This window comes from Saccopteryx leptura, chromosome 7 (assembly GCF_036850995.1).
Source record: "Saccopteryx leptura isolate mSacLep1 chromosome 7, mSacLep1_pri_phased_curated, whole genome shotgun sequence".
NCBI lineage: Eukaryota > Metazoa > Chordata > Mammalia > Chiroptera > Emballonuridae > Saccopteryx > Saccopteryx leptura.
In genome coordinates, this window is record NC_089509.1 from 118,980,218 (window position 1) to 118,991,118 (window position 10,901).

Below are 10,901 nucleotides of genomic sequence, written 5' to 3' on the forward strand. Positions count from 1 at the left end.
GCCTTGAAGGCCGGGGCTCCGCGTGGAAGTGGCAGGCGCGTTAGGTCTGCTGCCCACGCAGGGTTAAGGATGAGATGAGGGTGCCTGGAGTCGTTTTGTGGGAAGTTGGACCCTAGTGGAGATAAGATTTAGAACTAAAGCTCATGGATCTGATTGGATGGAAGTGGGATGACAGGAAAAGAAAGAAATCCAAGATGACCTCTAGATTTTTTTTGTCTAACCCAGGGGTAGTCAACCTTTTTATACCTACACCCACTTCTGTATCTCTGTTAGCAGTAACATTTTCTAACAGCCCACCGGTGCCACAGTCATGGTGATTTATAACATAGGGAAGTAACTTTACTTTATAAAATTTATAAAGCAGAGTTACAGCAAGTTAAAGCACATAATAATAATTACTTACCAAGTACTTTATGTCGGATTTTTACTAAGTTTGGCAGAATAAATCTTTATAAAACAACTTACTATAGTTAAATCTACCTTTTTATTTATACTTTGGTTGCTCCACTACCGCCCACCGTGAAAGCTGGAATGCCCACTAGTGGGCGGTAGGGACCAGGTTGACCACCACTAGGGGGCGGTAGGGACCGGGTTGACCACCACTAGGGGGCGGTAGGGACCGGGTTGACGACCACTAGGGGGCGGTAGGGACCGGGTTGACGACCACTAGGGGGCGGTAGGGACCGGGTTGACGACCACTAGGGGGCGGTAGGGACCGGGTTGACCACCACTAGGGGGCGGTAGGGACCGGGTTGACCACCACTAGGGGGCGGTAGGGACCGGGTTGACGACCACTAGGGGGCGGTAGGGACCGGGTTGACCACCACTAGGGGGCGGTAGGGACCAGGTTGACCACCACTGGCAATGGGGTGCCTGGAAAGGGTCAATGACAGGGCCAGTCGCGGTGCGTTTGGGGCTGAGAAGCAGTTTTTCCCTTTGGTTTGTGATTCCCATCAGATACCTACCTTGTTCCCCTGAAAATAAGACCTAGTGCAATTTTTTTTCAAGCTTAGAAATATAAGGGCTCCCCTAAAAATAAGGCCTAGCGCGGCTTTAGGAGCAAAAATTAATATAAGACATTGTCTTATTTTCCGGGAAACAGGGTAGATTGTTGTACATGGAAATAGAGTCGCCAGAAACTCTTGATGGAATTCAGAGTTTGGCTGGTTATGCTGATGTTTGTGATGACATGACTACAGTATATTAATAAATGTTGATTTTTTTGTTCAACAATAAATGTGAAAATTCTTGTTCATGGAAAAATAAGACATCCCCTGAAGATAAGACCTCGCGCGTCTTTAGGAGCAAAAATTAATATAAGACACTGTCTTATTTTGGGGGAAACACGGTAAGTAGAGACACTGAGTACACAGGACAGAGGGAGGCTTTGGACGGAGGGCAGACGGAGAGGACAAACCAGAGGGGCCCGATGTGGCTCCGGGGCAGGGGTGAGGGGGCAGCGCTGAGCACACAACTTTAGACGGGCCTGCCCACATTCGGAGGTTGGCAGAAGAGCATCTAGTAAAGGACTGAGGATGGCCAGTGAGTGGGTGGACCTGGGGATTGGGCGTTCTTGAGTTTGAGTTTCCGGAGGGAGGGAGTGATTAACAGTAAGGAGTGCTTTTACTGGAAGGTTGAATGTGTTGAAACTTAAGAGACACAAGCTCTGGATCTGGAAACATGGATGCCTCTGGAGTTCTTGACAAGGGCCGTTTCAGCGGAGGGGCGGGAACAACAGCCTGACTGGAGAGGGGAGTGAGAGGTGAGGAAGCGGACACAGTGGTGGTAGATGATGCTTTCAAGGAGTTCTGCTTTAAAGCAGACAAACGAGGCAGAGGCTAACACGGTACCTTGAGACCAGGGAGGTTTTGTCTCCCCTTTTTCCAGATAGATATTACAGCTCGCTTGTAGGATGTTGGGAATGATCAAGTGGGAGGTGACGGTTTAGGAGGCAGTGAAGAGATCAGAGTCACTGAGTGGTCAGAGGAGACAGGACCCAGTGCCTGTGTGGGAGCTGGTGCCACAGTGCCTCATGGTGGGGAGGCAGAATGCCCGGGCAGAGTGAAGGTAGGTGTGGTCTGCAGGATTATGGCCCACCCAGAGATGTGCACAACCTCATTCCCAGAAACTGAATGTTACCTTCAAGAGCTTTGCACATCTGATTAAAGACCTCTAGATAGGGAGAGGCTCCTGGTTTACCCAAGTGTGCTCAATGTAATCTAATCATAAGAGGCCTTAACAATAAGTAGAGGAAAGAGAAGCCTCACCAAGCAGTGGTGCAGTGGATAGAGTGTCAGAGTGGGGGAGTGGTGGACTGGGACGCTGAGGACCCAGGTTCAGAAACCCTAAGGTTGCCGGCTTGAGTGTGGGGTCACTGGCTTGAGTACAGGGTCACTGGCTTGAGCGTGGGATCATAGACATGATCCCGTAGTCACTGGCTTGAAAGCCCAAAGTCGCTGGCTTGAGCAAGGAGTCACTCATTCTGCTGTAGCCCCCAGGTCAGGGCCCCCTGGTCAAGGCACATATGAGAAAACAATCAATGAACAACTAAAGGAGCCACAACTATGAGTTGATGCTTCTCATCTCTCTCCCTTCCTGTCTGTCTGTCTGTCCCTCTCTCTCTGTCCCCCCCCCAAAAAAAAGAAGTAGAGGGAAGCAGAGGGTCAGAAGGAGGTGTGACTGTGCTAGAAGGGTCAGGTGGGTGCAACACTGTTAGCTTTGAAGATAGAGAAAGCGGCCACCAGCCAAAGAATGTGGGCGGCCTCTGAAGCAGGAAAAAGAAAGTAGATGTACCCTCAGTCCTCCAGAAGGGAGTGCAGCCCTGCCTTGATTTTATCGTAGTGAATCCTGCCTCAGGCTTCTGACAGAACTGCAAGGCAATACATCTGTGGTGCTTTAAACCACCGAGTTTGTGGAGGTTTATGGCAGCCAGAGACCTCTGGCTGTGTTCACAGTGAAGGATGTGACAAGTGCAGGGATGAGAGGAAAGAGTTGTTCCTTCAAAACAGTCCCTGGTTGATGTTCTCCAATGTCATCAGAGCTCAGTATGGTGGCCTTGGGTGTCCCTGTGGACACATCCTACATCCATCTGGGTCAGACAATTAAAATAACCCCTGGCCTGGCCTGTGGTGGCGCAGTGGGTAAAGTGTCAACTTGGAACGCTGAGGTCTCCGGTTCAAAACCCCAGGCTTGCCCAGTCAAGGTATATGCAAGAAGCAACTATGAGTTGATGCTTCCTACTTCTCCACCTTCCCTTTCTCTCTCCTATCTCTAAAAATCAATCAATATTTTTTTTAATTCTTAATAAAAATTATCCATATTTTCCTATGTGTAAGATGCACCTTTCCCCAAAAACTTTGGAGTCTAAAAACTGGGTGTGTCTTATACAGTGGCAGATTTTTTTACTTGCATTTCCCGCTCTTTCACGCTTGCTTTTGCGCTCGTTGTTGAAGACAGGGATTCATTCGTCATCAGACACAGATGAGGACAAGCTAATGGATGGGAGTTTGGACAGTGATGAAGAGTTGTATGAATTTTACGATGAATAAAACTTGAGTTCAATAACTTTATGTATATAATATTCTTTTTCAAATTTCAGGCCCCCAAATAAAGTGCATCTTATACCTGGGGAAATACGGCAATCCCAGGAATGATATTTCCATCCTCTCAAGCTGTCTTATGGACCTGCCTCCCCCACTCCACCCCACCCCACCCCACCCCACCAACTCATCCCCAGGAGCTAAAGCTGCATCAGGAAGTCTGATGGCTAAGGCCATGGGCTGAATCACAGGGAAGGCCGTGTGTCAGGTCCTCGGTGGTCAGGACCTGCTGGGGGTCTTTTGTAAGAGGGCTTGGGAATGCAGAGGTACACTAGAGAGGAGACTCAGGTGTCAATCCTGGATTGTCACACCTCATCCCAGGCCTAAGCACTGCCGACCCAAAGTGAGAACCAGCTGCTCTGGGGTCCTGAAGCAGGTGAGGGGCTGGGCTACCTGTGGCAGTGACAGTGACCACTGTTAATTTACCATATGCTACCTGTGGGCCCTGAGCCTGCCCAGGAGGGGTCTCCCCACACCCCAGCTGCCCATCACCCAAGGTTTCTGATCTCCTGGGCCTCACTGACCCTCCAGTGCACGCTGCCTACAGCCATAGTGCTTTCCTTTCAAGCCATGAAATGGGTCAGTGAAGTCACTGGCAGTAGTTGAAGCTCTCAGTCAAGAAAAGTGACATCCTAATACATGTAGACTGACATTATGGATCCTAACACAGGCTTTTGAAAGAAACTTCCAAACCATGTGGCTAGCCATTAGTCATCAGCATTCGTTTATTTCTGGGAGCTCATGAAACAGAGAATGGTCCCAGGATAGGCTGTTTCCCTATCACTTGGTTACCCTGGAGACAAACCCCATGCCAATGAAATACATCTCCAGGCTGCACACAACCCCAGGGACAGCAGGCCAGGCCTGAGGACCTGTAGCGGGAACCCGCCTGGAACTGCCCGGCAATAGGAATGGGGCAGCACTGTCCACTGTGAGACGGAGTCTCCATCTCCACTGCCCTCACACAGCACACGGGGCTGACAAAGAGTGAGCGTCAGATACAGGAACGTGCTTAGCGCAGTATTTATATATTTGACACATTAATGACACCATATCATCCAGTAACATTTCAGAAGGGTAATTAACTCTCCAAAATCCTTTATTTAATAGAACCAGAACATTCGATGGCAACCTAATACACAAACTCAAGTGTCCTAAATGCAAGACATACAGAAAGCCTTGCTTCTCTCTGGCAGCTACGGGCAGTTCTGCACCTGTCACTCCTATGTCCTCGCTGAAGTGGCAAGTTCAAGTTCCTGCTCAGGCCAGGGGTGCCAGTGTCCCTCTGCCCCCACACTAGTGCCCTGCACCAACAAGAGGTCAGCACCATTCTGGTGACCTCTGCCCCCAGATCCACACAGTGCCTGAGAAGGCTGGAACTGGTGAATGCTGGCGAGCCCTAGCTCTACAACTTTCTTTCTGGTGCCTGTAGCTCCCTCCCTCCACCCACCCAGTGAGGTGGTGCGGTGGGGTCCATAAAAGGAAAGGGCTAGGGGCCTGACTGGGCTGGTCATCCGGAACTGCCCTATAAGCCACCCACTAGAAGAGGATGGGCAAACTTGGGAGACATCCAGGACCCTGTCCCACCACATCTGGACCCCAAGGAGAAGGGACTACAGGTGGAAAGGCTGAGCCCACCCCCGCAGGCCCTGGGCAGGCGTTAGTCACCAAGGCCTCCAGATGCTCTGGGCTATGCGGGCAGTAGTCAGGCTGTCCAGGGCCGCGGGTACCAAGTCTGGCCCCTCAGCAGGTGCACGGCTCAGTTCAACCTCGGGGGCCTCCTCTAGGTCGGAGCACAGGTCATCCACAGGGGCTGGGGAGGTAGGTAGCGGGGACCCCAGGGCCCCTCCTGTGAGCCAGCTGCTTTGCCTAGGGGCTCCCGGGGCCCCTGCCAGAGCATCCCCGAGCAGATCTCGGAAGCTGCTGCCCTCGCGTAGCGGCATGGACTCAAGCAGGTGATTCAGGAGCTCGGCGGCGACGGTGGCGTCGATGGCCTGGCACGTGGACACGAACGTGTGCACCTCATGCATGCACTGGATGTAGCCGGCGGCGAAGCGCTCGCTGGCTTCCGCCTGCAGCTGCTCGCGCCCTGCGCCCGGGAACGGGAGGGAGAGAGCCGCGCCCGGCCCGGTGAGCCCGGACTGCCGTGTCCCGACCCACCCGGCCCGCGGGGACGGGGCTCACCCAGAAGAGGACAGGGCGCGCCCTGCTCCGGGGTGAGCTCTCGCCGCCGACAGCACCGGAGCGCCCGACGGAGAAGTCTTCCGTCCCGGGCAGGGGCGGGCGGGCAGGGGGAAGGCGCCCCGCACCCCCGCCGGCACGCCCCGCCGCCACTCACCGCGCGCCCGGCCCCGCAGCGCACCCTGCACGCGGCGCACCGTCAGCTCCAGCACCTCGGCGTTCTCCAGCTTGGCCTGCACCTGCGCCGGCGAGGCCGCCGGTGGGGAGGGGCGGTGAGGCCGGGCGGCGCCGCGACCCCGGCCCGCCCGCCCGCCCCGCAGCCCCGGCAGCCCCGGCGCCCGCCCGCCCGCCCGCCCGCCGGCCTCACCTCGGCGCCGGCCAGCAACAGCCGCAGCTCCTGCAGGCTCTCGTTGATCCGCGCGCGCCGCTTCTTCTCCACCAGGGGCTTCCGGGCCTGCGGGAAGCGGGAGACTGAGCCCCGGCGCCGCGCCGCGCCGCCCCCCGCACGCCCGCAGCCCCGGCCCGCACCTTGCGGTCCCCTCGCGCCTCCCAGCCGCCCTCACTCTCCCGGCCGGGACAGTCGCGGCCAGAAGCCCGGGGCGGAGCCATGGTCTGCACCGCCCGCGGCGCCGCGAGCGCGCCCAGCCCCTGCGGCCCTCGCTGCGCCCGGGTCCAGTCCGCCGCCGACCTGACGACTCCTTCGCGTCTTCCGCCCGCACCGGGCCCCGCCCCTTTTATAGCGCCTCATTTGCATCTCAATGCGCCGATTGGCCGCGTTCTCCTGGAGCCCGCGGACCGCAGGCGGACCGCAGCCAATTGGAGCGGCGCGCTTTGTCCAGCCCCGCCGCCGGGGTCACTCGGCAGCTGGCGGGGCGTGACCAGCTGGAGCGGACCCCAGCTCGGCCTCTGTGCGACCCCCGCAGGTTAGCACCCTAGGGGGCAGTGACCCGGGGAGCTGCAGATTGGGGTGCTCTTGTTTCGCTCCATAGCCCGGGCCACGCCCCCGGGTCACAGGACGTGCCAGCAGGAGCTCACCCATCCACCCAACCGCCCGTCCGGCTACATGTGTGCGCGCCCGACGCCTCCCCGGAGGAGCGCGGTGTGTGGGCGCGCTGGGTCCTGTCGCGGGGGTGGGGGGAGGCCTGTCAAGCCCGCGATCTCCAGACTTGACTGGGGTGGCTGCAGAGCCCCGGGGGAGGTGGGGGTCCCTGGGACAACGGGGATGGGAGGTGGCCCGTGGCCTTGTGTGTCGGGACACTGCGCCCCTCGGCCTCCCTCCGCCTGCGCGAGGATCCCAGCGGGGCGGAGCTGCGGACACGCCGGCTCCGCTGGTCCTCCAGGCCCTCCTTCCCGAATCGGTGTCCCCATCCCCGCCTGTCCTCCTCCGTCCTCCCCTCACCCCCCACAGCTGCCCGTTCTTTCCTGGTCATCATCCCTGTCACTCCCTGAGCCTCCGTGTCCCCCTAATGCCCTTCGCTCCTTTACTCCCCCCCCCCCTTTACCTCCTGAGCTCCACGCCCACCCTTCCCTGGTGGCACCCCGCCCCGCCCCCCGGCTCACCCTCACCGCCAGCCTTTCCCCGGCCCCCTCCGTCCCCCCGCCGCGTCCCCCTCCGGCTCCTTTTACCCCCGAGCCCTCCTCCCGCCCTGCCAGGCTCGCAGAGGCCGCCGTCTGGACCCCGTAACTTGATGCCCGTGACAGTTGGCAGCTGCAGCCGCTTCGGCGGAGAAAAGCGGCGGCCGCGCCAAGAGAGACAGGTGTTGGCCGCTCTTTTGTCTCTGCCGGCTTTGTTCCTCCAGCGGGCGGCGGGCGCGCCTGTGTTCGCCAGACGATCGCCACCCCCACCGCGGGCCGCCCATCTGCCTGCTCGGCCTCCCCGGCGGGTGGGGTGTGTGGGCAGTGGAGCCGCGCCCTTGGGCAGCGCCCCGGGGGACCCCGGTCTGGCCCCTGCTCTTACGAGCCTTGTCCTCGCCCGCCCGCCAGGCAGAGCAGAGTGCTAAGACGCCTTCTGGCCATCGCCTTATGCCTGAAACTCTCCTCGCCCCCTCCCTCTTCCATAGCTGTTTCCTCAGTGTTCAGGTCTCCGCTTCCCTATCCATTTTACCTGGTGGGAGCTCACCTGTGCCGCAGTAACCCTGCACCCTTACCCAGTGCTCCACTAATCGCTCAGGATTAGGGTTGCCATGGTCTGGTCGGCTGTCTTTCATTCCTGGATGGCTTTTCTCCATCCCTGGTCAAGGGTACAGTCCGCCCTAGGACCCCCTGTCTACCTGGTCTTGCAGGAGCACTGGGGTTAGGGAACTTCTAGGGACTGTGGATTGGTAGGACTAGGTGGTAGACACTACCCCCCCACCCCACCCCACCCCCAGCCAGGTAGTTCTTTCACTTCTGGCTCCCCACCCAAGGGATCTCCACCCACAGGGCAAGTTTAGTGAAACCTTTGAAAGTTCCCAAAGTCACCTCGCTGACTTCTGTAACAACCTGGGAGCCTCATCTGCTCATTCTCACCTGTCTCTGAGCTGCCTCTTGGTTGTCCCCTGGGTGAGCAGGCCCCTGAGAATTCACCAGCCCAGCACTGCTCACCCAGGTACAAATCTACTCCTTTACTTTAATCACCCCTGTTGTACTCAGTCTCCCCCACAAAGTCAGTAAACTCAGCTCTCTCCATAACACCCTTCCATGGTTGCTCAGAAACCCAACAGCCCTTTCATCTCCCAGGCCTACTGGGGGTGCAGACAGTGTATGTGTGTGTGTGTGGGGGGTAGGCCCCAAGCTAGCCTGTAACTGTATTCTTTTTTTTTTTTTTAACTTTTTTTTTTTTTTTAAATTTTAGAGAGGAGAGAGAGACAGAGAGGGAGAAAGAGAGGAGAGACAGAGAGAGAAGGTGGGGAGGAGCTGGAAGCATCAACTCCCATATGTGCCTTGACCAGGCAAGCCCAGGGTTTCGAACCGGCGACCTCAGCATTTCCAGGTCGACGCTTTATCCACTGTAACTGTATTCTTCTTTGCCATTTAGACATCCTAGGGAAGGAGACACAGCCCTTCCACTCATGCATGCACATGAGTGCACACATGCATGCACATACACGTGCACGCACACACACGGGCACACACATACACATGCACGCATATACACGTGCACACACGCCAGAAACTACAGTTAAGTTTTCACTAGAAAAACTGAGATATAGAAAAATAAACTCCCTAATATCTCTCATACTCTGATCCATACTCCTCTCACTAGCCATTATATTATTTGAACAAAACCAGACGCGTGTTACAGAATGTTTTCTGTGAAAGACAGTTCATATGGGAACAGGATGATCAGGGCCCTGGGGGGGGGCCTCAGGGGAAAAGATCAATAGAACACCTGATTGGATGGGGGTATTGAGTGTGGGGGTCAAAGGAGAACATGATAAATGCAAGTGGTGTAAACAGAAAAAGAAAAGAAAAGAAAAAGAAATGCAGCAAGGAGCTCCAGGGAAAACAAACAGCAGCCCCAGAAGAGAAATGTAGTCGTAGCATATTCTTTGGCTCAGTAGCCAATTCTTGCGCAGTCCCGACTCTATTCATAGGGTTTCAACATTTAGAATCAATCTATAGAGAAGGGAAGCTTAATTATGGTTACAGGACATGGTATAAAGTTAGCTGTCAAAACAAAGGACAGGTGACAAGAGTCAGGAGAAGGGAGGCAGTGAGAGGGGGGCTGGGACCTGATGGCCTTGTCTTCCACGGGGTGGGAAGATGGGGACCTGATGGCCTTGTCTTCCACGGGGTGGGAAGATGGGGACCTGACGGCCTTGTCTTCCACGGGGTGGGAAGATGGGGACCTGATGGCCTTGTCTTCCACGGGGTGGGAAGATGGGGACCTGATGGCCTTGTCTTCCACGGGGTGGGAAGATGGGGGAATGCTGTCTAGAGTTGAAGGAGGGAGAAACTGAGTGTTGGGATATGCCTCAGTGTGACCAAGGGCCCTGGGGGGAGGGGGATGACCCATAAACGTAAGGATTAGACTGGAGGTTGCCCAAGGTCTCACCTTTGAAGTCACCCTTAGTGGGTCAACTGGTTAGCCGGCTTGGCCTTTTCCTTACAGAAGTCTGGCTACTCCGTCTTGGGGCCACCAAGCCCTTACTCCCTCCTTCACATGGCCTCCCTGAGCGGACCCATTTCCTGCCATTTGTCCCTTGGACTGACCCCACCTTCAAAGGTTGCCCGAACGCAGACTTCCTGAGCATCTGGGCCCTTTGATCCCCTCAGACCCGGGAACAGAGGCCCACAGAGGCCGGGCAGGGCGGTGGCGGCCACAGCGAGACCAGATAGCGGTCGGGGTGGCAAGCCATAAATCCCCAGGGAACAAAGGCAGCGGGCAGCCTGTGGATGTCTAGGCCCCTTGTGGGCAATCGGCCCAGGGCGCTCTGAGAAGCTCCTTTTAGTTTGTAAATAGGGGGTCGTGGTGTGCACTTGGGGTTATATGGTAAATAAAAATGCAATTAAGAGTCTCCAAAGGCACTCAGAAGTTCAGGGAAACGGCCCTATCTGGCCACTGAAGGCCTGTTGGCCGAGGCCTCTGTGCTCACTGGGCAGACTTCCTAAGCCTTTTGTTCCTCAGGCTCATCTCCACTTGGATTCAGGCGGCCAGGCCAGGAGGCAGAGCCAGCCCTTCCCTGCAGGGGGCTCCTGCAAGGCTGGGCGGCCAGGCCAGGAGGCAGAGCCAGCCCTTCCCTGCAGGGGGCTCCTGCAAGGCTGGGCTCTGGGTCCAGGGTGCATCCATCTCCCAACTCTGACCCCCGTGGTCCGCTGTGGTCCGCCGCCGTCCGGACCAGGCCCTGCACGGCCTCACTGTTGTGGAAGGAAGGCCTGGGCAGGTGGGCGGGGCGATGGGGCTGTGCTGCCTGCATCACCGGCTGAGGGAGACAGGAGGCCTTCTTGGCCCTGTCGTCAGCCCTGCGGTCAGCGCCCAAGCAGCCAGCCCAGGCGGGACAGACAACCCTGGGTGGGGACAAGGAGGACCAGGTAAGTGGCTGTGGTCCCACAGGGAAGTGATTCAGGGGCCGAGCAGAGCACCCCAACCCCATCCTATCCACAGGTGAAAAGACTGGGAGGCCCTGGCCAGGCGGCTCA

The 10,901-nt window shown here is 56.9% G+C and overlaps 1 protein-coding gene across 2 annotated transcripts; it reads right to left on the reverse strand.

The window, feature by feature from the left end:
* Positions 1 to 4,300: 4,300 nt before the first annotated feature.
* Positions 4,301 to 6,474, reverse strand: HES6 (hes family bHLH transcription factor 6). 2 transcript variants are annotated; one of them, XM_066345160.1, is made up of 4 exons: positions 6,309 to 6,474; positions 6,148 to 6,234; positions 5,938 to 6,019; positions 4,301 to 5,688 (listed from the first exon to the last, which is right to left on the reverse strand). In XM_066345160.1, exons 1-4 carry the CDS (start codon positions 6,387 to 6,389, stop codon positions 5,264 to 5,266), a joined length of 675 nt encoding a protein of 224 aa, XP_066201257.1. In that variant the 5' UTR covers positions 6,390 to 6,474; the 3' UTR covers positions 4,301 to 5,263. The 2 variants fall into 2 exon arrangements, with proteins under 2 accessions (XP_066201257.1, XP_066201258.1); XM_066345161.1 differs by having other exon boundaries at positions 5,417 to 5,688; positions 5,978 to 6,019.
* Between the last annotated feature and the right edge of the window lie 4,427 nt (positions 6,475 to 10,901).

Bases quoted from the DNA above. Each gene is read 5' to 3' on its own strand.
- HES6 (XM_066345160.1), bottom strand. From the start codon at position 6,389: ATGGCTCCGCCCCGGGCTTCTGGCCGCGACTGTCCCGGCCGGGAGAGT. The intron at 6,235-6,308 runs GTGCGGGCCGGG...CGCTTCCCGCAG, and splicing joins AGGCGCGAGGGGACCGCAAG to GCCCGGAAGCCCCTGGTGGA. The intron at 6,020-6,147 runs GTGAGGCCGGCG...TCGCCGGCGCAG, and splicing joins TGTTGCTGGCCGGCGCCGAG to GTGCAGGCCAAGCTGGAGAA.